This window comes from Calliphora vicina, chromosome 4 (genome assembly GCF_958450345.1).
Source record: "Calliphora vicina chromosome 4, idCalVici1.1, whole genome shotgun sequence".
In the NCBI taxonomy this organism is placed as follows: domain Eukaryota; kingdom Metazoa; phylum Arthropoda; class Insecta; order Diptera; family Calliphoridae; genus Calliphora; species Calliphora vicina.
Genome location: NC_088783.1, coordinates 100,676,513 through 100,704,487, shown reverse-complemented (window position 1 = coordinate 100,704,487; position 27,975 = coordinate 100,676,513). Strand labels below are relative to the sequence as shown.

The following is a 27,975-nucleotide window of genomic DNA, read 5'->3' as shown; positions in this document are numbered from 1 at the left end:
CGGCGCAAACTGTGGCGCTTGTATCAAGAAATATCCTTAAAGTCTCAGCGGGATGTTTAGACAAAAATCGTTGAACAAAATTTTAATTTTTTATTGGTTGGTTCCTGGCGGTACCAGTGAGATATTAAGGGTTAAAATTCGATTTTCCAAAAATGTCTTCTTAGTGGATCTACAAATCGGGGAGGTGCTTACATACAAATCCACGAATGGACCCAATGCAAAATATTTATTTTGATAGATATCCCACTAAGCGACCAAAATCCTCTTAAAAGTATGGAACTAGAGCTGCTAATCGGAACTGATTTTTGAAAATCCCTGGGTTTTGTGATTTTCGGGAAATCTGAATCCCGAAAATTATAAGAAAGAAACTGTATGTACGTTTATGTTATTATGTCTTTACAATTGAAAGCAATTTTTTTATTTAGCAATTAATTTTTATTACACTTTTTAGTTTATGGGGGATTTCATGTCAAGTGAACCGACTTTTAAAATCGATGTTTTCCGATCGGGATGAAATTTACACCAAGGTTTGACCTATTGTATAGTAATTCAGACACTAGAAGATTGGTCAAGAACTCTCTGAGTTAGAGGTGGTCAAAATTTGATATTTTGGACAAACTTGTGTTTTTTCTCATCCATGTAGATAGCTATTTTTTCTTAAAATAAATCTTATATATTTCCCTTGAAGACCTATTTGGTCGCTCAGTGGGATGCGAATTCGATATCTATGAAAATAAATGTTTTGTAACTCAAAACATATGTACAATTTTTGACTTTTTTTGATAAATCAAAAAAACTTTGTGGACTTTCTTTTTTCAAAATGGACCTTTTTTAAATTTTTTTTTGCACAAAAGAAATCTTAGTTCTTTTCCTTGAAGACCTTTTTGGTCGCTTATTTGGATGCGAGTGGGATATCTATCAAAATAAATATTTTGTAACTCAAGACATAAAATTTTTGACAAAACTAACTATTTTCCAAAATGGATCGATTTGTTATTTATAAAGTAGTTAGAGCAGATAGGTTATGTTCCTACATTTCCGATACAAACAGCTAACATGGACCTATTAATCTTCGTTACAGCTGTGTTACACTGGTGCGAGTGGCAAACCCAGATGATATCACTATCTCTACATACCGAATCTACAAACCATCATGTTTACCTGATGAATGTGTATATGACCTAAGTGTGATTCTTCGTTAAGACCGGGAAGTAAGTTATTGTCCATAGTAAATGAAGCTTACTGCCATTTACCGGGAAGTAAAATTTTATATCCTCCTATAGGTCCCTAGAACATAGTGCCCTGTTATCACAAAGTATACTTTGTGCTGTTATGCTTAAATTGGATCCAGTGCAATAATTTGATCACGAGAAACCCCGATCAGCGACGCCATTCTATAATAAACTTAGTTATGTTGCATAGTCCTTGGCATAGACATAGTCCATCTCCCCTGAGCAAGTTCTTAAAAATTCACCAGCTTACATTGTCCGTGTTCTCTTCGGGATATGTACAGAATAGCTTACCGAATAATCCAAAAATTGTAGCATGTCCAAGTTGAAAGACCATTGCTTCCAAGTTGAAATACCATTGTCTCGCCAACAAATCAATGTGAAAAGTGCCTTAGATGGCGTTGAACGCAATGATTCTAAGTATCTCCATCACATTTCACCACACTATAACTTGGTTTACTTATCGCTTTGAAGATCTAATTGCTTATCCTGATCATTCATCGAGAAACAGACAGTAAATTTTAAATTTATTTAAACATTCTCGCAGAATGTCGATTAAACATTAGTTTAAATTTTTATTCAAACCTAACAGTTAAAATTTATTGATAACAGTAGACACATTTCTCGAAAAAAGCGACTATCTATCTTTTTTTATTTCAATGGTAATAATCAGGGCAACCAAAAATATGCAATATCATATTTTTTGCTGTGCGTCGTATAAACATATGAGTTAGTTATTTATACGTTTTAGACAACTTTAAGAAGTTTGGCATCGATTTGTTAGTGCATATTTTGCTCTTTACTGCATATTTTGCGTTTTATAGCATATTTTTGCATATTTGACTCATAACTGCATATTTTTATTGCATATTTTCTTTTTTTTCATTAGTGTGTTTTCTTAATACAATTTTATTGTTCGTATTGTAGTTTTTTATTTCTATATTTTACTATTTGGTGAATTTTTTACTATTTAAATGAATTTTCGTTGACTTAAATGAGCTTAGTTTCACACAATTATTAAAATTGAACAAATAGTAAAAATACATAAAAAATTAAGGACCTAATATTGTAAATCACGTCACAAAGTGATATTTATATGGAAAACAAAAACAAAATTTAAAAAAATTTTAAAAATTTGTTTTTGTTTTATATACAAATTCTTAACAGAACAAACGCACCAAAATTCAAGCGTTGGTATGCCTTTCATAATTTGAAAATTTTGTATATAAAACAAAAACTAATTTTTAAAATTTTTGAAATTTTGTTTTTGCTTTCCATATAAATATCACTTTGGTGAAGTGATTTACAAAATTAGGGCCTAAATGGAAATTTCTAAATTGTGTTATTATGGGTAACTTCTTAACAAAATGTTGGATACATTTAAAAAAAGAAACTTAAGGTTGGGACTGTTATTATTGGGCATTAACAGTTTTCCACTAATATAAAATTAAACAAAACTTCAGAATATTAAGATCCATCGAAATTCTTGCGTTCAAAGCACGTTGATAGATTTAGACAAATTGTAACAAAGATATCGATAGACGAAACAATGGATGAGAAAGGAAGAATAATAGGAAATGTTATGGTATTTTGAGTCCTAATCATAAAACTCCAACAAGAAGATTTCTTTAATTGTCGCAGTTTTAACTAGAACAAATCATTCCACTATTGTAATTCTTTTTTATAATTCTATTTAAATTTTGGAAGCCGAATTAAAAAAAAAACGATTGCAATTTTTAAGTTACACACGTTATCCATAGAGTTTTTGAAACATAATTCAAATGATATAAAAGTGATTTTTAAAGCTTTATGTAGAATAGAAATATTTCGAGATATTTATCCGGAACATCCGGAAGATGGGGCACATGGATTAAGCAAGTAAAATATTATGCCACTACTTACAAAAACAAAGTTTGAAGTATAAGGCAGTTTAAAAGATGAGACAAATCAACTCTACGGAAATCTAAAACAAAGATTTAGTTTGAACATTTAAAACTTAAGAAAACAGATAGTAATTTATTGCTAAATATAATAAAATGAATTGAATCAAACTATTTTCAAGTAGTGCAAAAGACAGTACAATCGAAATTTAATCTATAATAAACAATTTTAAATGATCAGCTCAATATTTTATTTACTTCTTACATATTTTTTTAATAAAACGTTGAAATCAAACAGTAACCAACTATTTTTAAGTGCATATTTTTTATATTTTAAGAGCATATTTTTCGTTTATAATTGCATATTTTATGCGCATAAAACACATTTTTTAGAGCATATTTTTGGTTGCCCTGGTAATAATGTTTGCTATTGAATGTAGTCCACAGTGATGTTACTTTTGTTTTAACGGTAGTCAATCTCCAAAGATAACAAGGCATCACCAGCCACCACAACTTGTATATACAGTGACGGACATTACAATAGAATCACTACCAATATTTCATTTAAAACTAGGAGCAATCATAAGGATTGGTGTGGGCCAGAAAATATAAAGAAGTGGCAAAATGTGTTGTGGACGGACGAAACGACCATTAATTTAATTGGTAGTGATGATAAGACATGGGTTAGACGTCCAAAAAATGGCAAAAACCAAAAACGTTTAAACATGGTTGGGGAAATATTATTATATGGGGATGCTTTTCTTGGTATTGCATTGGTCCAATTTATTGGATTAAAGAAAATATGGATAAGCACTTGTATGTAAATATTTTGGAGAATGTTATAAAGCCACATGCAGAATGGAATATGCCCTTAAAATGGCTCTTCCAACAAGATAATGACCCAAAGCACACGTCAGGTCTTGCCAAAAAAATTCATTCATGTTATGGAATGGCCGTCTCAATAACTAGACTTAAATCCTATGGAAAATAGTAAAAGACAAACTCGGACCTGAAAATTTAAAAACAAGGAAGAACTTTGGCAGAAAATTCAGGAAATATGGTATGCAATTTCCCGATCTACATGCGAAAGTTTGTTAAATTCAATCCCCAAATGATTTGATGCTGTTATTAGAAATAATTGATATGCAACAAAATATTAAGAAAACAACGAATTCTTATGATGATTTTTTATTTTTAATCATTTTAAGACTGATTGATTTGAATGTCGCATATTTTATTTAGTCTTTTAGATTTGACATCGTTCTTAACATAAGAATGTGTTATTTTTTTATTTTATTTTTTTCTATTTATTGTTTACGTTATGAGCATTAATATATAATGAATAAATTTTAAATTTTGAAATCAAATTTTGTAGTTTTACCGCTTTAATCGAATTCATATGTAGTGATTCTATTATATTGTCCGTCACTGTATGTATAAGTTTGTCATTCCGTTTGTAATTTCCACAATATAATTTTCCGACCCTATAAAGTATATATGTATGTATATTCCGGATCCTTATAGATAGCGGAGTCGATTAAGCCATGTCCGTCTGTAAGTCTGTTGAAATCAATATTCTGAAGACCGCAGATATTTTCGGAATACAAATCTTCAATAATTCTGTCAGACATGCTTTCGAGAAGTTTCCTATTTAAAATCAGCAAAATCGGTCAACAAATGGTGAGATATGAGGAAAAAACCAGGACAACCTCAATTTTTTTATCTATTTTTGACCTACAGTGAGCCTCAAAAGTGAGTATACACCAAAAAATATTTGATTTTTTTTTAAGATAATGAAAATCCTAAAATTTATTCACCGATTAAAATTTTAATGTTTCGGTTTGTTAGAGATTGAGTTGAATAATAGATTCGGTTGTGAAAAAAAATATTTAAGTCGGACTATAATGATTTTCATGAACCTAAAATATCAAAAAATTCGCGGGTGTTTACTCACTTTTGAGGCTCACTGTATGTATATCTGTATTACTAACTTATTAATATAGGCAATATGGATAAGACCATAGTAAGTTGGACCTACAATGGGTCAAAATCTAAAAAATATTTTTTAACCCGAATTTTTTTTCACCAAAAATAATTTAAACAAGTAAGAGTGCTATATTCGGCTATCTCAAATAATAATGATACCTAAACCGGGTAAAGATTTAACCCTGCCATCTTCTTATAGACCTATTAGCCTACTCCCTTGTTTGTCGAAGTTATTCGAAAAAATATTCCAGGAAAAGATAATACCTTTTTTGAATGATGGAAACATTATCCCAGTACACCAATTTGGTTTCCGTGAACATCATGGCACCATTGAACAGGTCAATCGTTTAACTGGAGAGATTCGAAAATCTTTTGAATTAAAGAAATATTGTTCTGCCATCTTTTTAGACGTTGCTCAGGCTTTTGACAAGGTATGGCATAAGGGTCTAATACATAAAATCAAATGTTTACTACCACTATGTACTCATAAATTGCTGGAGTCTTATTTATCGAATAGACTTTTCAGAGTTAAGTACAATGATTATGTGACGAGAGAATGCAAGATTGGAGCTGGCGTTCCACAGGGAAGTGTACTAGGACCTACGCTATATTTGATTTACACCTCCGACCTCCCTACGTGCGATAAACTAACAATTTCAACATTTGCTGATGATACCGCCATTATTAGCTCAGACGAAAACCCACTCATGGCATCTAGTCAACTACAGAATTACCTCGTACGTGTGGAGTCATGGTTGAAAAACTGGCGAATAAAGGTAAATGAGCTGAAAAGTAAACATGTTACGTTCGCTCTAAGGAGAGGAAATTGCCCACCTGTCACACTCAACAACGTTAATATACCGCAGTCTGATTATGTCACCTACCTTGGTATTCATCTAGATAGACGGCTTACTTGGCGCCGACACATAGAAACCAAGAGACTTCACATGAAGTTAAAAGCCTCTAGCTTTCATTGGTTAATCAGTGACCAATCAAAATTAAGCCTTGAATATAAAGTCATCCTGTATAAGACCGTTTTAAAACCAATTTGGACATATGGAATTCAATTATGGGGAATGGCTAGCAACACCAGTATTGATCTTATACAGAGGGCCCAATCTAAAATTCTTAGGACCATGACGGGAGCACCATGGTACATAAGAAATGAAAACATCCACAGAGACTTAGAAGTGACATTGGTAAAGGAAGAGTTCGAGAAAGTCCGTGAGAAATATATTGTGAAGCTGCGAAACCATCCCAATACGCTTGCAAGACAACTTGTGCAGACCCAAACCCGATCCAGGCTCCGTAGAGCAGATCTACCACCCCGCTAAGATGAGTGACTGTTTACCATAATGGCTCTCTTGCTGAAGAGCAAATAGTTTTAATTTTAGTTATAAGATTTAAATACTTATTGTAAGGTCAAAATAGACAGATTCAATAAATCAATAAAACGTTAAAAAAAAAAAAAAAAAAAAAAAATATTCGGCTATGCCGAATCTTATATACCCTTCACCTTTGTTGTGGATGCATTATTATTTTTTATAATTAGTATATACATATGTATGTATGTACATTGCCCACTTTCAGCGTACAGCATCCTAAATTTATCAAGAACACAAAAAACAACAACAACGCCAAACGAAACAAAACACCAAAAGAAAAACAAAAACAAAATACGCAAGGCAATGAAACCAACACACATCCAAACATACGTTTAATTGTATAAAAAACAACAACAACGCCAAAAGAAACAAAACACAAAAGAAAAACAAAATACGCAAAGCATGCACATCCAAACATACGTTTTGTTGCTTTTTTGTCAAAAAAACCAACACACAACCAAACAAACGTTTAAAGGGTTTAAAACAAATTTTTTTTTTAAAATTAAAAAAAAAAAATTAAATTCCAAAAAAAAAAATTTCCAAAAAATTAAAAAAAACAACTGGAAAAAAAATAAATTTTGTTTAGCTAAAAATATTTAAAATTTGTATTTTGAAGTATAATTTGGTGAAGGGTATAAAGATAATATAGCTCTCTTACTTGTTTAATCCCTGTAAAAATTGAAGCAATAATAAAAGAAGACGACATATATATTCAAGGACGACGTTTGTTAGATTTAGAGAGCTTTTTTCAAGAACCCCTCAATTCCTGCGAAATAGGCATTTTCAAGACAAAACTAGTTTTAAGAGAAAAAGAAAAATTCTTATTTAGCGATATTCAATATAAATTTATAAGTCTACCTATAGATAATCATATCGTAATAATACCGATTCTCCATAGCTGTCTTCTAGAAAAATGTCAAACGAGCATCCACAACACTCCAAAGGAAAACTAAAATATTTTCCTCAAGAAGGTAATTTTACAATTTCATAATGTTAAAATGTACATTATACTTAATTATTTTTTTCTTTCCAGTTACTTCCAAATGTTCTAGCTGTGAAGAACTTTCAAAACAATTTAATTTTTATAAAGGTTTGTTTAAATGTTTGTGCAACATTTTGTGCTTAAATTGTTGACTTGTAGACTTATTATTTTATTTCTATAGATGCCGCTGAAAAACTCTACAACACGCTACTTGAAATTCTAGCAGAACATAAAGTTTTATTAGACACAATTGTGAAACAAAACCAAATTACATCAAATCTTATGGAATTTTTCCCTATCGAATCTGAAGAAAAACTAAGAGAATTTGATGCTATTTTGAAAACTCATTCAGACCCATACGTAAGTATTTACTTTTATTGTGGAAATATTTCAACGAATAAAATTTATTTTTTTGTTTATATTCAATAGATTCGACAAATGAAATCACTCCTTGCGGGTAATGCAGAAAAAAACCTTCATGAAATATTTGGCCAAAATATTATCATGAATTTTAATGTTGATGGCTCTTTTGGCAAAAAGAGGTTGCGCGAATACGCAAATGTTTTTAAAGCCAAAATAGGTAATAAATGCTTTCTTGTGTTCTCATATTTTAACAATATGTTTCGTTTTTTAATATCCAGATGTAATATCAACTTTTAATGAAAATTCGGACAAAACAATTAGAGCAGCATTTCAGCGTCAAAAGAAAAAATATTTTAAACAAATGGGTCGCAGCAAAACCAAAAATAATGAAAATCGTGAAGACGACGATTCTCCCAAAGAGGATTAGTAATTTTACCTAATTTTAGTAAAACAAAATTTTTATGTTCCTTTATAAATATTTTTAAGAGAGACTGAATAATAGTACCTTTTTGTTTTTATATTTAATTTAAAAAAAAGTCTGTAACAATGAAATCGTACCTAATACTTATAATTTTTTAATAAAATATCAAATATTTACAAAATTTTAAATTTTATTGTCGACTTTTACTACAGAAAAGTACCAAAAGTGTAGACTAGAACTGCTAAATAGTACTATTGATTTACTGGTTCCAATGTCTACATATGGTCCCAAAAGAAGTACCTAGTCAATAGTACTAACGTCAGTAGTAGATTTTCAATGACACGCACATTTTAAATGTCTATAGTAAAAAGCATTGTATGTCGTATAATAAGTCACTAGTACTGGTGACTGCGTCAATAGTAAGTCAGTACAGTTTCACTATTGACATTTCCTGCAGGGATTTTATAACTGGACAACAGACATTCAACGGTTCTAGGTAAAAGTCAAATTTTGTGACTACGCCAGAGGAAATTTATATTTAAATTGGATATAAAGTAAAAGTAAATAAATAAACTTTATTACAATTTATTGTCTCTAGTTAAACAAGTGAAAGAACGTACGAACATTAGATGTGTGCTTAGGAATTATAGTCAAATATAAAGATAATTTAATCCACCACATCTTGAAACAATGGTTGCTAAAAGTGATAACAAACATATAAATAATAAAAATAATAGAGACAATAGTTGTGTTCGCGTACTTGATAATTTGTAATAATTTGTACAAATTATTATTGGAAGTTACGGGATTCAGAGAGCAAGAGAGTGTTAAAAGTGACAGTTCGTAGATAGAGAACATGATATTTATTTTTACTTGGCATTTTTTGTCCAGTAAAAAATATCAACATAAAAAATTTTTGAAAATTAATACAATTTACAAGTTTTGCAAAGAAAATAAGTAAAATAACACAAAACAAACGTTTTAAATTGATTTATAATAAAATACAACTTACTTTAACAAATTGTTGTTCGCATACTTTTTTTTGGTTATTTTTCAGATTGAGAGTATTTTGTTTTTACTCTCTAAAATAAAGTTACTGGATATTTTTTACTTGAAAGTACGCGAACACACCTATTATAAGCACTAACGGTTCTGGGAGTATAAATGTTTGAAAATATCATGCATTTGAAGAGTAATACTTGTTCGCACCCGTCTGACAATGGATTAAACAAATAGTAGTGGATAAAATTTTTGTTATTTTCTTAACGTGTATTTAAATTTTGTTTAAGGCATTATTATTAAAATGGCAAAACAACCAGCAGAACCAACAACTATTGCCACCATTGATGAAGCTCTGGAAAAGACACGTAAATTCCAACATGCAAAGTTGCATAGCATAAGGAACCAAATACTTATGTATTTAAAGATTCGAATTCGATTTTTTTCCAATTACAGATTTTGGCAAATTCAATATAAAACTTATAGTGTTTTCGGGTCTAGTATTGAATAATGTGATTTTGGAATCGGTTGGCATTAGTTTTGCTTTGCCTGTTGTGGCCTGTGATTTGAATTTGTCTTATCAAGAGCAAGGCGTCTTGGGAGCTGTTTGCTTTTTAGGCATCATCTTTAGTTCACATTTATGGGGATTTTTGGCTGATACCAGGGGTCGCAAGCAGACAATGAAACCAACATTATTTTTCGCATTTTTGGTGACATTCGTATCAAGTTTCTCTTTCAATTTCACAATGATGGCAATTTTGCGTTTTTTAAATGGAGTCTTGTAAGTATTGCACAGTTTTTAATTGATATATTGACATTAATTACAGTTTGATGGGATTATAACAAATAACAATGATAGACAAATCATTTGGCACGCTCAAGTTTAGTTGATAGTTACAAGAACAGTTCAAGATTTAAAAAAAAAATCAAAAACATAATTTACATTATATATAAAGAATAATGACCTGTTCATCTGCTACCTCATTACCTTGTATGTTATAGTGTCCTCGTACCCAACATAACCTGATTGTGTATAGTTCTAGTAACGTTTCACTATTCTTGAATGTACTATATGATATTTCAAAGCCCTAAGTGTCGTCTATCTACATAACGTCACCTAAAATGCAAATCATACGATTCATCGTCAATGATTACGATTCACTGTGTCATATTATATAATTATATCTATCAAAAATAACCAAGTTATAACCAAAATTCAAAACATCGTATGATCAAGTGCATGATTTTCTTAAACAAAATAACGTATACATACATACGTTTTAAGTAATTAATTAATAAATAGTTTACCTTTTTTTGTGTTAGTTTCCTAATATTTGTTAATAAACTTGTTGCAATGTGGGTCTTACAACCGATGTATAAATCCAGTTTACCATGCCAGGTCGTAGTCCCCAATTCTTATCAATATATGTAATTCCAGCATGTGTAGTACTCATGGAGGCCCCTTTTTAGCCATTCCTGAGTATTAATTATCAAGGAAGGTTCATGGCTCCCTCTACTAAAACCAGCTCAACGTTTACTATTTTTGGTAAATTAAAACTCTCTACCCTATATTCTCCGGTGAAGAGTACTAACTCTGTTTTCGTTGGGTTTACGCCCAGCCCATTAGTTGCGCAAGTCTCTTGCCCAACAACAAATCAGCATGTACAATTTGCGACGTCTGTATGATTTCACAGATTGTTGAAAGAAAGTTTCCCTTGATCAGAATCTGAACGTCATCCGTATAGGCTTGTCTTTATTAAAAAACAAATATTTTAAGACTCAACACAGGAATTTTTAAACATTTTTTAAAATTTCTTGTTTCCAACAAACACGGCTCAGTGGTTTAGAAACGTTTTTTTTTAATAATTAGGTATCTCAGGAACTTCGAGTTGATCTACAGCTTCCTACGGGTTGTTGCAAGAGTTAGGTTTTGTTTGTTTGATTTTTAAGTTACTTAGATGCGTAGCATCTAAGATTTATTTGGCCTGTAAAATTACATAACGCCAACTCCAATTTTAGCAAGGATGTACTCGCTCATTATTAGAGTTGACAATTAAATAAGATGTGGGAAGTATCCTCCATCGTTCCACAGTGTTCGCAATTTTCCGAAGGTTTGACACCCATTCGGTGTAACGTCTTCCCACAGTAAGTGTGGCCAGAAAGAATTCGATTCGCAGTTCTAAAGTCGGAAGCTTTGAAATTCGTCATGTCAGTAATAGTATCGTTAACCCATAAGTCCTTTAAAGTCATCGGGAATTGAATACCATATTCAACACCTTTCGTAATCTTTATTTGAGTATATTCAGTATTCCATTCGCCACGTAAAAGAGATTCTATTACCAAGATCGCATCTTTGAGAGGCCACTTAATGTGTACCAGAGACCCCTTTCTAGAAGCCTCTTTGGCTGTTACGTCCGCTTTCTCATTTCCAGGGATGTTCATGTGCCCAGGAATGTAAATAATAAAAATTTTCTCAAATTGTGATTCATTACATTTGTTGTGGATCCTGCCTATAATGTAATTTTGATGATTAGGATTCTGTAGAGCATAAAGACAGGATTTTGAATCCGTAAAAATAGCCACCTTTTTGTATGAATTTCAACTAGCAAAATCAATTGCCAAAAGTTCTGCAGTCATTGAAGATAATATTCTAAAAGTATAACAGGATTCGGCAGTATCAGTTTCCGGATGAAAAAATGCAAAACCAGTAGAGTTGTTGGATACAGATCCATCAGTATATAAAATTTAAAATTCTTCGTGCTTAAAAAAGTCTAATTTTTCGGCAAATAATCTTTTGACAATGTCCACATTCGCCTCTGCCTTATTCTTACAAGAACCTTTGAAAAAATCTGTGTCGAAAATCATGTGATCATTGTTGTTATTGTACTCCGTAAATTCACCAATGTCATTAAATATAAAATCATATTGACGATAAATATTAGCTATGCTCGTGTTTATTCCCTGTAATTCATTAATATAGTTCGAAATTGGGAGTTTATATAGTAATGATTTTAATATTTCCTTAGCTGTTATAAGGGTAATCCTGAATTTAGGAGGAAGTTCAATAGCCATGTGATACAAGATGTGCGTAGGTGTAGATCGCAGAAGGCCAAGTGCCTGTCTAAGGTAATTGTTGGTGTTGGTATTTATTATATTCAGTGCATTTTTACCCATGTTGGAGAAAGTTGAAATAGCATATTCAATTCGAGGTCTTATGAAAGAGCGATAAATTTGTAGAGCCCTATATGGAGCGATTCCAAAATTTCGATGATTAAGAATACGATAGAAGTTGCAAGATCTCTTTATATTATAAATAACATTCTTAATGTGATCCATGGATGAATTGTTGCTCGAAATAGTACGGCCTAAATATTTGATTGTTCTAACTTCGGGAATTGATTTCGAATCGATGATTAAGTTAAGTGGACGTGGTCTGTTGTTAAAATGAATTGCCTTTGTCTTCTCAAAATTAAATGATAATTCCAACTCCTTACATCGTGTCGACAAGCTAGTTAATTTATCCAAAAGATGTTGTCTCGCAGAATAGAAATTCCTATCGAATACCACCATAAAGAAATCATCCGCGAATTGAAAAAGTATAGTCCTTTCATCGTTAATTTCATGTAGAATTGCCGTGAAAATATTAAACATGATGGGCGAAAGTGAGCTGCCTTGTGCCAAACCATTACTCGTTTGAGTCTCCTGGTTACCAAGTACTAGAATTCTCTTTCCAAGAAAATTATGTAGCCATTTTATTATATGGGTATTAAAATTCTTGTCAATCATAAAATTGCATAATAAATTGTGGTTGGTCTTGTCATAGGCTTTGTCGATATCCAAACAGGCCGCTACTACGTGAAATCCCTTACTCTTAAGCCTGTAAACTGAATTGATGACATCATTAATGCATTGGGCGGTGGATCTCCCCCTCCTAAAAGCATACGATCTCTCAGGTAATAAATTATTGATATTGATGTGATTTTCTATGTGGACCTTAATCAAAGCTTCGAGAGATTTAAAAAGAGTCGAGAGAAGACAAATGGGTCGATTATTAGAAATTATTGATGAATCCTTGTTCTTTTTTGGTACTGGACAGATAATTATTCGCCTCCAGGAGTCTGGAATTATACCATTTTGCCATAGTTTGTTGATTTCCTCAAATATTTTTCTTCTTCCGTCAGATTTAAGATTCTGTAGTATTCTGTATGAAATCTCATCGTCACCTTTTGCAGAATCAGGGTTTCTGGATGCAATATACTTTTCAAATTGTTCAAAGGATATCATTGGAATATCCGATTTTGAAGAATCATTTATATTTTGTAGATTATTATTGACTGTCGAAGAGTTGGATTCCGTTAACATCGATAGGAATTCCTTGATCTGGTCTAAGTTCCATGAATTGTTGACTTTCTTGGCTAATTGATATCTCTTTATTCTTGAAAGTTTTCTCCACATTTCTTGGATCGATCTTGGATGTGATAACTCATCCAAAAACTCGTTAAACGCCTGATTTCTCTTTTCATTAATATATTTCCTAAGTTCATTTTCGATTTCTCGGTAATTTTCGAGATTATGAATGGACTTATCCTTATAATATCTGTTTCTTGCTAAATTCCGTAGGCTAAATAACCTGTTTGCCTCAATTCCCCACCAACATTTGGGATAGTACCTATTCCCATCAGTTATTGTTATCGTATTCTTGGTTCTAATATCTTTAATCGTTCTTGTAAAATCATTTAAATCGCCATTAACTTGAATATTGTTAATATTGTCATAAAAATCCTTCTTCTTAAGAATATATTTAAGATTTTTATTCCTCGTAGTATTTGTAATTTCAATAATTATTGGACAGTGATTGCTACCAGTTATTTTAGAATTCAATACGTTCCATGAAAAATTGTGTTTATTGCAAAAGGTTACATCTATGGCCGATGGTCTCGAATTTGGAGGTATAAATGTGTCAGAACCATTATTGATACAATTGTAGTTTGAGTTAATAAGAATATCCTCAATTATCATAACTTTATTGTCGGAAGAGTTCCTATTCCATAACTTGGATTTTACATTAAAATCGCCACAAATTATTGTGACATTTTTTTGACTTCTTGCATAATTGAAAATTTTTCCCATCTCATTGCTGAATTCTTGAATATCCATGTTGGGAGGGCTATAATTGCAGATTATCGTGATGTTATTTTTTAGATTTATAGTTGAAATAGATATTGTATCGTATTGAGAATTTATATTATTTATTGTGAATCTTATATGCCTTTTGATATAGAAACCAACACCATCAAAACCATCTTGTCTATTCTTGCATACAAAGTTGTAGTTGTTCAGGATCGTGCATGCGTTATCTGTCAACCAAGTTTCATATAAAATCGCAATATCAATTTTGTTGTTCATCATGAATATTTCAAGTAATTCCTTATTTCCTTTCTTCTTTAAACTTTGAATGTTGAATTGTAATAACTTCAATTTGAAGGCTTGTGATTTAGAATTTCTTTTCAATTATTGATTTATTAATCCTATCTGCATCCACATAATTCATTCCCTTATTTACGTTATCCCTCATATTTAGTAGCATTTTCCTCGTTTGATCTGAGTCAAATATTCCGTTTGTCCAGTTCGTTATTATGCTTGTAGTATCCTGCGATACCTTAGTAAGAATATATATTGCCTTGTTGTAATTATCCGATATATCCGTCATTTGTGATAGTTCCATATTGCTTTCATCCCCATAGTTTTGTATTTCATTAATGTTTGGACTTTCCCTTGAAACGTTCCTGGGTAGATTGTAAGAGAATTCCACAGAATGTTCCCTTAGAACCATTTGATGTTCTCTTGCCAATTTCCGATTATTTGTCTCAGTATTATCCTTATTCACATTATTCCTTGCTACCTTGGAAAAGGGTAACATTTTATGTAGTTCTCTTATTGCCTCTTGATGGTTGTTTATGTTGTTATTTCCATTATTTCTCGTCCTAAGAGGAGGAAAATCCCCAGCATCCTCCAAAATAGAAAAATTGTTTGTAAATAAACCAGATAATCTCGTTCTAGCCTCCTTAACTGTGAGATTTTCCACTGTCATCAATTTCTTTAGTGCATAAGCTTTTGTTCTTGCTGGACATTCCTTGTATGTAGGTGGATGGTTTCCCTTGCAGTTCGTGCATTTGACTTCCAGACATATATTGTCATCATGTTGATTATAGCAGTTCCGACAAATTTCGAAATTTTGTTTACAATGTTGGGCAAAGTGGTTATATCTGAAACATCTGTAGCATTGTCCAAAAGGTATAAAATATTTTACATTAATCTTCGTGTAGCCATAGATTAGTTCCTTAGGGATTTCATTTCCTTTAAAGATCACCTTCATATTTTTCGTTGGGACAAATATCATCTCACCCTCGGTATTTTTTTGACGTCGATTTATCCTCTGCACTCTGATGATCCCTATTGGTGAGTAGACCGCCTCCAAAAATTCTTCCTCAGAAATTTCCGTTGGTATGTCAAAAATTATACCCGTTTTTGATATAAAATGCTCAAAAATCTTAGGTGAAAGACCCTTCTCCCGAATTCTGGTATCCTTCACGAAGTTATTAGCAGCAGTATAATTCCTGAATGAAACATCTTTCAAACCCAATCTTCGAAATTTCCAATATATTCTCAATCTTTAAATCCATAATGGTCTTGCATACTGCAATCCCGTTCAAATATTTCCTGATGCCATTTGCATCATATGCGTCCACATAAACAATGTATGGACCCTTATGGTCCTCATCATAAAAATACTCAAAGTTAACCTTAGTTGGCTGTTCCCGATTCATATTAACGTCATTTTCACATAAAACCGTGTTTTCCGTCCGAGTTAGGTCAATGTTCAAAGCTTTTTCCGACTTACCCCTTATTACTCCTTCTTCATCATTTGGCTTCTCCTTGGTTGACTTTTTTCTACGCTTCCCCTGGTCATCCTTCTCTTCCGGCGGGCAGAAGCCCCCGGCTTCAGCCATTCTCCGTTCTTAGCTTAGTTCTCCAATTTCGTTATTTAATGTGTTGAAAGGTTGATATGTTGAAATAATCAATCAGGTTGGTTATAATTTTTCCTCTTTATGAGGTTATGTTAACAAAAGGACGCCACTTTATATGTATACTAATAAAACCACGTTACTAACATTAAGTACATAAAACACAATGCTAAAATAAATTGGTTCGACAGAGACAACAAATAAGACTTCAATTTTAACACAGACACGTCTTGACACGATGAAAGTTCACTTGAGAATGAGAGTTAGGTTTTAACAACTACGTCTCATCTCTATGTTACCATGACAAGAACAATTTTTTTTGAATTTCTGACATGTAATTTTTTTTATTATAGAATTTAAACCAAGGCGTATTAACAAGGTGAGTGCGTCCCGGCAACAAATACAACAATGCAAAAACAACAGGCAATTTGTTTTTGTTAAAATGTACGGTAAATGTCAAAATCAAGGCGAATTAAAATATTACTATGTTATTTACAATAACAAATGTAAACATAAACAAAGTTTGACATATACTGTACATAAAACCGCAGCGAATTAAGAAACAGCTGATTTTATGCACTCACCTTGTTAATACGCCTTGATTTAAACTATAGGACAGAGTTCCAATTTTTGGTATTGAAAATTCATACAAATTAAAATTTAAAATATTTTTATGAAACTCTGTTGCAAGGCGAATTTATAGAAGGTGACCTTAGAACAACAGCTGATTATTTTTTAATTCAGTTGCTTAGACAATTGAACTGTCAATTCATTTGTGCTTGTTGTGGCGAAGAATGCAACAAACCCAAAAGCAAAAACATAAACAGGCAACTTTGACAGTTCACTTATATTTTAACAAAGTACCTGTTGTTTTTGTACATGTTGTATTTGTTGTAGTTCTGTCGTCACCTTCTATAGATTCGTCTTGCTCTGTTGCTTGGAGAAAATTTAAATGTGTAATCATAGAGAATATACATAGAGCGGAAACTGTCCTGTCAAAGACCTAACACAGTTGTCAAAAACCGAAGTGGTGAGATTGTATTATTAAAACAACTATGTGAAAACAACAACAGCACTCGTATGTGTGATTATTTTGAGCAATTTTTTTGTTTCTAGTTTCCTCTCTATGTTTCTCTATGAATTATACATAGAGACGAGATACTCCGATTTGTCAAATAAAAATACAACAAATCATATGTCTACTACAATAACAAAATACATTGAATAACATGTATTTTGTTGTTGCAAGAGTTAGGGTTTTGTCAAAAGACTTGGATTTTTGACAATTACGTCTCGTCTCTATGTGTGCAATTGTGTTACTTACACATATTTAGAGTTAGGTACTTTTTTACTTACACATATAGAGTTAATTGCTGTTGTCAAAGAGTAGGACTATACAAAAACGAAATTTATATTTGTTTATATATGCAACCTTTTGTTGTAATTGCCACTTTATTTCAATTACTTACATATCTACACTTTCAGAATATCAGCTGGATCTGCTATCATTTTTGCCTATTTAGGCGAATTCCATTGTCAAAAGAATCGCAACAAAGCTATACTGTGTGGAGCTCTAATGAGTGCCTTCAGTGCCATACTCTTTCCAATTATTGCGTGGCTGTTTATTAATCAAGAATGGGAGTTCGATATACCTTTTTTGCCAATTGTCTATAAACCCTGGCGTTTATATTTTCTTATGTGTGGAGTTTCTGGACTTGGTTGCTGCATATTTTTAGGATACTTGCCCGAAAGTCCTAAATACTTGTTGGGTGTAAATAGAGCTGATGAAGCTTTGGATATTTTGAAAAATATGCATCGCAAAAATACTCAAGGAAATAAAAAACTTAGAGATGAACTCTTTACGGTATGTTACAAACAAAAACACAATACATACAATTTTATTTAAGTATCTAATTTCTTTTAATATTTAATATCCAATAGATTACCATGCTACTGCCAGATTTGGATACTCCATTACGCAATAAAGATATCGATAATTCAAAATCAGCTTCATCAATACTACAATTAATATGGGATCAAACAGCTCCACTCTTTATGAGAAAACACATTCGCAAAACTTGCCTGGCTGCCTTAATACAATTTATCATTTTTTTTACGGCTCATGGTGTGTACATGTGGTTTCCTTATATACTCAATAATACCATGTTATATACAGAATACCATGAGGAACCTATATGTCTTTGTGATATTCTAAGATTTACACAATCCTCGAATTTTTCCATTTCAAATAGCTTAAGTGATAATCAGGTAAGTTTGCTATACATAAAAAACAATTTGTTAAAAGTTTCTTCAGCAATTGAGCAAACAACACTTTATAAACACAGACATATATGCAGATGAAAGAGGACTTTTCATCGCCGATCTGTATGGAAATTAGACAAATTTTTAATCAATTATATCTTAATTTTGTAGATAATTTAAATCTAAACATTGATTAAGTCACAGATTTGCTAAAAAAAATTAGCTGTTTCATATACAAAATTTGTTTTTCTGTTCCATTGAAAATACAGTGAGCCTCAAAAGTGAGTATACACCAAAAAATATTTTATTTTTTTTAAGATAATGAAAATCCTAAAATTAATGCATCGATTAAAATTTTAATGTTTCGGTTTGTTGGAGATTTAGTTGAATAATAGATTCGCTTGTGAAAAAAAAGATTTAGTCGGACTGTAATGATTTTCATGATCCTAAAAAAATCAAAAAAATCGCTGATGTTTACTCACTTTTTAGGCTGTGTGTACATATAAAAACCTAACTTAGAAACATATGAATGTTGTTTTTGTTTTCTCATGTTTTTTTACTAATACATTCTCACCTCATAGGTTTTCCACAACTGAGTTAGGTCTATGACGGCTTAGTTTCCGATCTATGTGTATTTAGCTATGCTACTAACAACTCGTGATTTTTTCATGCGGATATTTTACAAAATATATGAAAAAGTCAGGGGATGTCAGCCAAGTCAGCAGTGATTCTGACATGTCATAAAGAATTCATGAAATATTAGCTTTTTCAACATTGGAAAACTTCGTATTTAGCTATTTTTGAAACAAAAAATGTATCCATAAATCGAGAAGTCCAATTTTTAATGACTCTTCTTCATAAATCCGGCTGAATTTGTGTGATGGCCTGGATTATGCAGACATTTAGGTCATCGATCGATTAAGGTTTATTAGCATAGGCCTGTGACTTCAAAAAACCATGCAAATGTAAAAAACAACCAAGAATTTTGTTTCATTTAAATTTACACGTAAATAATAAACAAATTTTTATAATTTTCAATTTTCAAAAATTTTGTGCCGCAAACCACGAAAAAATTTTCTTATATATTTATTTATAAGGCCGGTACAGGCTTTATATGTAAGTTTTTTGAAATCGGAAACCCAAACGAAGAAATAAGATCATTTTAAAAATGTAACATACCCGAGGTGTCTTACTTTGGGGACACCTGGACGCGCCCATGCTAAGCCCATGAGGTCCAAGCTCAAAACTTAAACTCGACAACACTTTCCCTTTGCACATGTCAAATTTCATTGAAATTGGACTAAGCGTTTAGAAGTTACACATTTATTTACCTTTATTTTTTCTCTATACCACTGTGTGACGTGCATTTTTTGATACATTTGTAAGTTGGAAGGAATCCAACAGACCTGCGCACGGTGGCTCATATCTCAATTTCATCGGCCAAAAGTCCAACTTTCAAAATTTAATGCCATTCAATAGTAAACACATTGAAACTAAGGTAGCCAAAAAATTAGATAAAAATATTGTCAATTGTGTGCGTGGCAGCTGTTAAAGTCAAATATTTTATGTCATTTTATAAAAATGTGATTTTTGTAAATTTGATCAGAAGTAAATTATCATTACTCGCAAACTATTATAGATAATTGGATGATTTTTCTTTTGTTATGTTGGTAGGATAATAGTCTTTAAGAGCTGATATGATTTGTCATTGTACCGTTTATACCTAATGTGTTATTAATTTTTTTCTCAGGTGCTATATTTTAGCCAAATTTGAATTTCAGTGCTTAGGGTCAAAAGGGGTTAAACAAATTTTACAACCAGGAGAAAGTCCAAAGTGTCCTCTTTAAGCCTATATATACTTGTTGACCTGTTTGTTGAAAACTTTTTTCATTTGAATGAAATTACTCCCAAATTTTTGTTCTATTTTTATTTTATTTGTTCATATGACTGGCGCAAAGTACAAGTCGCAATTTTGAAGATATTGCGATAAAATTTGGTACATAAATTTTTTTCGGCCCGAGGACGAAGTCTATTGAAAATTACTGTAATCGGTCCACTACTTCACCTAGCACCCATACAAATGTTCTCCCGAAGTTATACTTTATCGGTCGTAAATGGTTAATTTATATATGTATGTATCTACACAAATTTTGCTCCAAATAAGTTTTATATAAACTGAATTAATGTCACCTAATTTTATGATGATCGGTCCATTATTAGTCATAGCTCCCATATAAGACCCGCTTCCGAAAATCACTTTAACGAGCATAAATCTCTTAAAAATGTTTGTATAAACATAAAATTCAATAGAAATAACATTCATATAGACATAAATCACACGACCTAATTTCATGGCGATAGGTCCATAATTAGTCATAGCTCCCATATAAGACCCGCTTCCGAAAATCATTCACGAAAATAAATTATAGTGTAGGGTATTATATAGTCGAGCTTGGCCGAACATACTTCCTTACTTGTTTTTATCTGCTGATAACTTTTTTAATAAGTATAGCAGATTCAAAAAACAAAAAATTTGCATTTTCATACTAAATGCTATAAAAAATTAAAAGTTCAACTTTAACCTTAAACCTTCTAAAATATCTCTATCGGTTCAAAAGAAAAATTCAAGAAGTTATCTGTCCACCAAAAAAAAAAAAATTCTAAAATATCTCAAAATTCAAAAGTTACAGAGTTTTGGCCGATGAAAAACGAAAATGAGCCACTGTGCTGCGTTGATGATAGGATCTATAAATTAAACATAATTTTTCGTCAAACTGTGGTGGGACGTAAATAAAAATTAATATTTAGATTTAAGATTTGAACAAATTATTGATAGTTCACATTATTTTGTGAAGATGCAATAAATAAAATATGAAAAAAAAATTTGTAAGTTATAAATACTGTTTTTGTTACGAATATCTAAAAAAATATAATTTTTTTGGATTTTAGTAGCTTTTCACTGCTTATTATTTGATATGAAAGCTTATAAAGAAGTGGCCACTTAAAATCGGTACTCACTGTAGTAATCATAACAAGGCCCCCTGTTATCAAAATGGAAAAAGATTTACATACGTTTTTAACAACAAATCTACCGTTATTCTACATTGAATTACAAATCATTATGTTAAGTTTTAAAAAGTGAAGACACAATGGAAAAATAAGCTAGAAAAAAAAACACAAATATCTAGAAAATCCGACTTTGTTGGGTTATAAGATAACCAAAATCTGATTTACGGCAGATATCAGATCAAAAATTTTGAAGAGTCAAGCTTTTCAGACAGGTTTTTAAAGAATTTTCAGAATTATATATAAAAACAGAGTTTGGAAAAGCGATTGCTGTCATTTATAAGACATCACACATCTGATACAAAGTTTTAGCCAAGTTGTCATTACTCAATAAAATGTTAAAATACGTTGTTTCATTTAAAAGTTATGCTCGCTTTAATCCGTACCGATTTTAAGTGGCCACTTCTTTACAAATTTATACTAATACACGCATTTTTATCTATGAAGCTAAATATTTTAATTAGTGAAAGAAATATATAAGTTTGAATAAACTTAAAATTAAATTTGGAGTTTAATCTTTTACTATTTTAAAAAATTTTAACAATAAAAATTGATTTCTTGAAAAATTTATGGGAAAAGAAACAAGTACCTAATAACAACAGTCAAAAATTTGTATACTGTTGATTTATAATGCAATATTTTATATTACCAAAATTCGAAAATAAAAAGTTAATATTTTGTTGGTCCTCCATTCAGCTTGATTACGGCCTAGTCGCCTTTTCATGGAGTTTACAAGAGGTTCAGTTACATCTTCAGTAATTTTGACCCACTCTTCCGTTAAAGCTGTTCGGAGTTCGTCCTTAGATGAAATACTTCGTTTTCTAATATTCCGGTCTAAAATTTCGCACAGGTGCTCTATTGGCTCAATAGCCACTCTTTGGAGTTACAAGACTTTCATTCAAATTGTCCTTTAAAATTTTTAAGTAGTCTCGGCTGGTCATTGTACTTTCAATAAATACAAGATTGCCAGGTCCTGCAATCGGTCTTAAAAGGTGTGAGTTAGAGGTACTGAAGTACTACGACCTACCCTAAAACATTTTTTTTTTTCAAAATAATTCAAAATTTTGAGGGTGTTTCAAAATCTTTGAAAACGGGTTTAGTATGTCCTCACCTAGGCCTACAAACCTCATTATGTGGTTTTTCAAATTCTGATAAAAAGTGTTATTTTGTAGCAGAGTGTAATTAATAAATTTTAGAAAATATTACATTTATGTTAAAAATATATGTCCCGCAGTTATTTTTTAACCGATTTTAAAATTTAATTTTATTTTTGTTTCGTTCAACTCAGAAAGTGATTAAAAATTTATGTTCTATAATCATTCTATCTGCTGACTGGTTGTCCATGTAATACTTGAGGTCAAAATACAGATCGTAATATGTTGTCTATGAAGCTGCGTAATCAGTTTTTTTTTTAAATTTCTTTAAATTAATTTTTGACTTACCTTACAAATTGGAAAAGTAGTATCAATTTTGTTTGCCATCAAAATGTTTAATCAATTATTTAATCTATTTATAGACGGTAATACTGAGTACATATTAACTTTTCAAATTTAAAATATTATTGAAATCGTTCGATATTTCAAGAAATGATTTCGAAAAAACATTTATTATTTACACGATAGTATTACAAATATTTTATTTCTTTGTTGATTGATATTTTTCTGCAAACTTTATTTTTATTTTATATTTTCTTGACATTTTTGTTTGCCTTATTTGCATTTATAATATGAAAATAAAAAGTTTTTGATTTGTTTTATACAAATTTTGAATACCAACCGTAAAACAAAATAAATCATTCATATTTTTTGAAAATCGAATACAAATTTTGTTTAGACGATGAAATTGTATTATGATACTTGAGTTTTTGACAAATATTAATACTCAGTATTGCCATCTATAAATACCTTTAGAATGATTGATTAATCGTTTAAACTTACTTTCAATTATTTCCATAAAATTTTCTTTTCAGGGTGATAAAATATGCACAACAAAGTTAGAAATATCCACCTATAAACATACAATTACATTGGAATTAATCTATGTGTTCCTGCTGATATGTGTGATTTTCGCCAATAAAAAATTCCAACGTACACCAATACTATGTAAGTATTTTTTATAAGTTTTATAAAAGATAATTTAAATACATATTTTTTAAAATGTTTATTATAGTCATTATTTTAGCAACCTGTGGTCTTTCTGGCATACTGAGCTTGATAATCAATGTTCCTCTGGTGGCGATATATATGCTAGTTATAATGTTGTGCTGTGGTTTAGGAACAAGTGTCATGAATACAATTGTAGTGGATATTTATCCAACAAATTTAAGGTTTGTATGTTAGATTTCTTATCGTAATATGAGTATAATTTATTTTGATGTTTGCATCAAAATTATTATACTTTTTTAAACACGAAAATATTTATTGGGAACAAAATTTATTGCCACATTAGTCAAGGACTCTAAATTATAACATTAACATTTTACAAACGAAATGTATGTATTTTATCATAAAATCTAATGGATTAAATAGCATTCAAATTAAATTTTTACACTATTGATTACAAATAAAGAGAGTTAAGTGGAATGTAAAAGCCACAGAGCTATTAAACTAATGACATTAATTTTAACAAATATAAAATTACTGTTTTAAGAAACTAATAAATAGATGAGTAACATTCCCTAATCGATTAAAAAGTCCATACATAACAACTACAGATTTCGGTGATAGTTAACTACATACTAGAATTTATTTGAAAGAACACACTGAAAACCGAAAAAAAATTTTGCAGTGTTTATACGATTAATGAAATTATAAAACTCAGAGTGTTGAATATTGAAAAGCCTTCACGGAACAAACGGATTTTATGTGACCCCGATTTTATGTAAACACTCTTACTTGTTATACCCTTCACCATGAGTGGCAAGGGTAAATATAAGTTTGTCATTCCGTTTGTAATTTCTACATTTTTCATTTGCGACCCCACAAAGTATATATATTCTGAATCGTTATAGATAGCGGAATCGATATAGCCATGTCCGTCTGTGTGTTGAAATCAACTTTCTGAAGCCCCTAAATAACTTACATACACGAATGATACATCAATATCTCCGAAATTTTGCTATTTAAAATGGAGAAAATCGGTCCACAAATGAGATATAAGGAAAAAACCAGGACAACCTCGATTTTGACCTATTTTTGACCCATATCTGGATTAATAAGTCATTAATATAGACAATATGGATATCTAATGATAGATATTTCAAAGACCTGTGCAACGACGTATATAAGACCATAGTAAGTTGGACCTACAATGGGTTAAAATCACCAAAATTTTTTTTCACTAAATATTTAAAAAAAAATTTAAAAAACAACTGGAAAAAAAATTTAAATTTTGTTTACCTAAAAATATTAAAAATATTTGGTGAAGGGTATATAAGATTCGGCACAGCCGAATATAGCTCTCTTACTTGTTTTTGCATAAAATCGAGCTATATTCGGCCATAGAGAAACATTTCAGCCGTTCCGAATCTTATATACCCTTCACCAAATTATACTTCAAAATACAAATTTTAAATATTTTTAGGTAAACAAAATTTATTTTTTTTAATTTTTTGTAAAAAAATTTTTTTCGAATAGTTATTTTAAAATTTTTCGATTCTGACCCATTGTAAGTCCAACTTGCTATGGTCTTATATACGTCGCACAGAGGGATTTTGGTGTCAAAAAGTCAATTTCAAAAATCAAATGATGCAGTGTAGAGAAATGTTTAAAGATGACACTTATAGTTTTAAGAAAAATTTTATTTAATTCTATTTTTAAAAAATTGAAGTAAAGTCCATGCAAAGTCCATGTTATCAAAAATTTACTTATATTTTACACTATTCAGTGGTTTTTATATGGGGGATTTCACGTCAAGTTAACCAACTTTTAAAATCGATGTCTTCCGATCGGGATGAAATTTACACCAAGGTTAGTCCGATTGAATAGTAATTCAGACATAATTTTTCAAGAAGATCGGTCCAGAACTCTCTGATTTTTCTCATCCATGTAACTTATTACCTATTGTTCTTAGCAAAATGTGTTCCAAATAGTTTAGATAGCTATTTCTTCAATCTTTCGAAAAAAAATATTTTTTTTTCTTAAAATAAAGCTTATATACGACCACTCCTTCTAAATTTTGCAAAAAAATGTATGAAGCCATCCCTCTGTGCGTCGTTGCAAAGGTCTTTGAAATATCTATCATTAGATATCCATATTTTTTTTGATTTTAAATAGGAAACTTTTTATTAAAGATTTGGATTCCGAAGATATCTGGGGTCTTCAGAAAATTGATTTCAACAGACAGACAGTCGGACATGGCTTAATCGACTCCGCTATCTATAAGGATCCAGAATATATATACTTTATAGGGTCGGAAAATTATACTGTGGAAATTACAAACGGAATGGCAAACTTATATTACCCTTCACACGAAGGTGAAGGGTATAAAAATCGGCAAATATCTCCGCAATTTGACCAACATGTAGAGTCGTATTACACATTAAATGAAAGCTTAATATTAGGTTATATACTTACTTCCTTCATATAGATATTTATATAGGTTATTTTCCAATATTACAGTTTAAAAGTCAATTTGTGTGTCGATTATGAAACGATTTAGCTGCGTTTTTAATATGTACCAAAATTCGCATGATACCACATAGTTATTTTAAGGTTATCTGGGAGATTCGGAAAACAATTTTTAACAACACAGGAACATATCGATGGCTTAATATAGAAAGGTCGTATCTCGTTTTTTTTTTCAAAATCGGGATTTTTACATATTCTGGTAGACAAAGCTCAAATAGACCTCCCTTAAAAAATTCAGTTTCCTATGTTGACAAATAACAGATTAACAGTAATTATTTTTCAGTTTGAAGTTTTTTTCAAATGTTTGTAATTTATTTATTTATTTTATTGGAAGGAAAATATTTCAATAATAATATATGATATCATAATCACCCCCATAAGGTAATATCGGGATATTACAAATTTTTAATTGTTTTTTTTTCAATTTCACTTTCTATCTATATTATTGAGTTTTTTCCTTCTCCTGTAAAGTAACTAAAAGTTGAGATACGACCTTTCTATATTAAGCCATCGATATTCTAAATAACTTTAATCAAAAATTAAATTCACATTTGTAAAACTAAATTTATGTTTGTAAATTTTATTTTCAGAGCAATGGCTGTCTGTATTTCGTTAATGCTGGGACGCATTGGCAGTGTAACAGGAAGCAATGTCATGGGTGCCTTAATAGAAACCCATTGTGAAGCAGCTCTATACAGTTCATCATGTGCATTAATATTGGCCGGTTGTTTGGGTTTTCTAATGCCAAAAACTCAGGATACGAAAAAGCAAATCAATAATTATAGTGAAAATAGTTAAAGACATTTTTATAGTAAATTACACAGATTATAAAAGATATGCAATAAACGACAGTTGTCAAAAAAGTATTGTAATATCGAACTGTATGGTTATTTTGACGATCTACAACCACTTTGCAATGGTTCACAGTGGTTTAAAAACTTTTTTTTTTTTGGAAATAATTCGGTATCTTGGGAACTATTGGGGGTATTGTTGCGAAATTTCACATGGTTTGAGCTGAGGTGCTTTCGAGTTGATTTACGTTTGTTCAGCTTCCTAGCGCTAATTGGAGCAAGTACGTAGCCCCTCAAAGTTGGTCACCTAGGGTCTCAAATTGTTTAAAAAAAATCCCCAAAAATCTATTTATGATCCGAATGAGTTGATATTTTGAATATAAATATTCCTTGAGAAAAAAAGTACTTGAGAAAATATAAGTATTTGATATTTTTGAAAACATTATGACTTGTGGATTGATATTTTAGTAAAATTAAATAATTTTATAAAAGTTTGGGACTTCATTTACCTTAAAAACAAAAAAAAAATTCGTATGGTTATTTTCCACGAATAAAAATATAAAATTTGAATTAATGTAAAATTTTAACAATTAAAGATAACATAACAAAATTTGGAACCAATATAGACTAGAATGTCCTTAAATTAATGGCATTACAATTTTTGAAATTTTTTATACTGAAATTCCTAAAACGGGGAAAAGTGCCTACTGTGACGTTATTTACCATGTGATAGTAAAAATACTTAGTACGTATTTAAAAAACATATGGGGTTATACAAATATAGAGCTTTTTCGTGGATCGGTGCTTTGCTTTTTTAGAATTTTTTACTCAAACCGAATTTTTTTTTTAAATTGGCCAAGTTTGGATAGGACTGGGGGGGTGGTATGTCCATTTAAGTGAGATAAGTTTTTCTTTACACGCTTTTGCATTAAGTTATCTTTCCGGATCCTATAAAAAT

The 27,975-nt window shown here is 30.8% G+C and overlaps 2 protein-coding genes across 2 annotated transcripts; both read left to right on the top strand.

Annotated features, from left to right (window-relative positions):
* Positions 1–7,393: 7,393 nt before the first annotated feature.
* Positions 7,394–8,334, top strand: LOC135959309 (uncharacterized). Its single transcript, XM_065510455.1, has 5 exons — positions 7,394–7,451; positions 7,514–7,556; positions 7,663–7,822; positions 7,892–8,042; positions 8,104–8,334. The coding sequence occupies exons 1-5, from the start codon at positions 7,394–7,396 to the stop codon at positions 8,250–8,252; spliced, it is 561 nt and encodes a 186-aa protein (XP_065366527.1). The 3' UTR covers positions 8,253–8,334.
* Positions 8,335–9,490: 1,156 nt separating this feature from the next.
* Positions 9,491–27,166, top strand: LOC135958048 (synaptic vesicle glycoprotein 2B-like). Its single transcript, XM_065508911.1, has 7 exons — positions 9,491–9,613; positions 9,702–10,026; positions 17,756–18,134; positions 18,212–18,538; positions 23,568–23,700; positions 23,768–23,924; positions 26,817–27,166. The coding sequence occupies exons 1-7, from the start codon at positions 9,550–9,552 to the stop codon at positions 27,022–27,024; spliced, it is 1,593 nt and encodes a 530-aa protein (XP_065364983.1). The 5' UTR covers positions 9,491–9,549; the 3' UTR covers positions 27,025–27,166.
* The last annotated feature ends 809 nt before the right edge of the window (positions 27,167–27,975 follow it).

What these genes read in the sequence shown, in the direction of transcription:
- LOC135959309 (XM_065510455.1), top strand. Translation starts at nt 7,394, where the DNA reads ATGTCAAACGAGCATCCACAACACTCCAAAGGAAAACTAAAATATTTT. An exon ending in AAAATATTTTCCTCAAGAAG is followed by an intron (nt 7,452 to 7,513) that starts GTAATTTTACAA and finishes TTTTCTTTCCAG; the next exon opens with TTACTTCCAAATGTTCTAGC. An exon ending in AAACTCATTCAGACCCATAC is followed by an intron (nt 7,823 to 7,891) that starts GTAAGTATTTAC and finishes TATATTCAATAG; the next exon opens with ATTCGACAAATGAAATCACT.
- LOC135958048 (XM_065508911.1), top strand. Translation starts at nt 9,550, where the DNA reads ATGGCAAAACAACCAGCAGAACCAACAACTATTGCCACCATTGATGAA. An exon ending in TTAGAGATGAACTCTTTACG is followed by an intron (nt 18,135 to 18,211) that starts GTATGTTACAAA and finishes AATATCCAATAG; the next exon opens with ATTACCATGCTACTGCCAGA. An exon ending in CCAACGTACACCAATACTAT is followed by an intron (nt 23,701 to 23,767) that starts GTAAGTATTTTT and finishes TGTTTATTATAG; the next exon opens with TCATTATTTTAGCAACCTGT.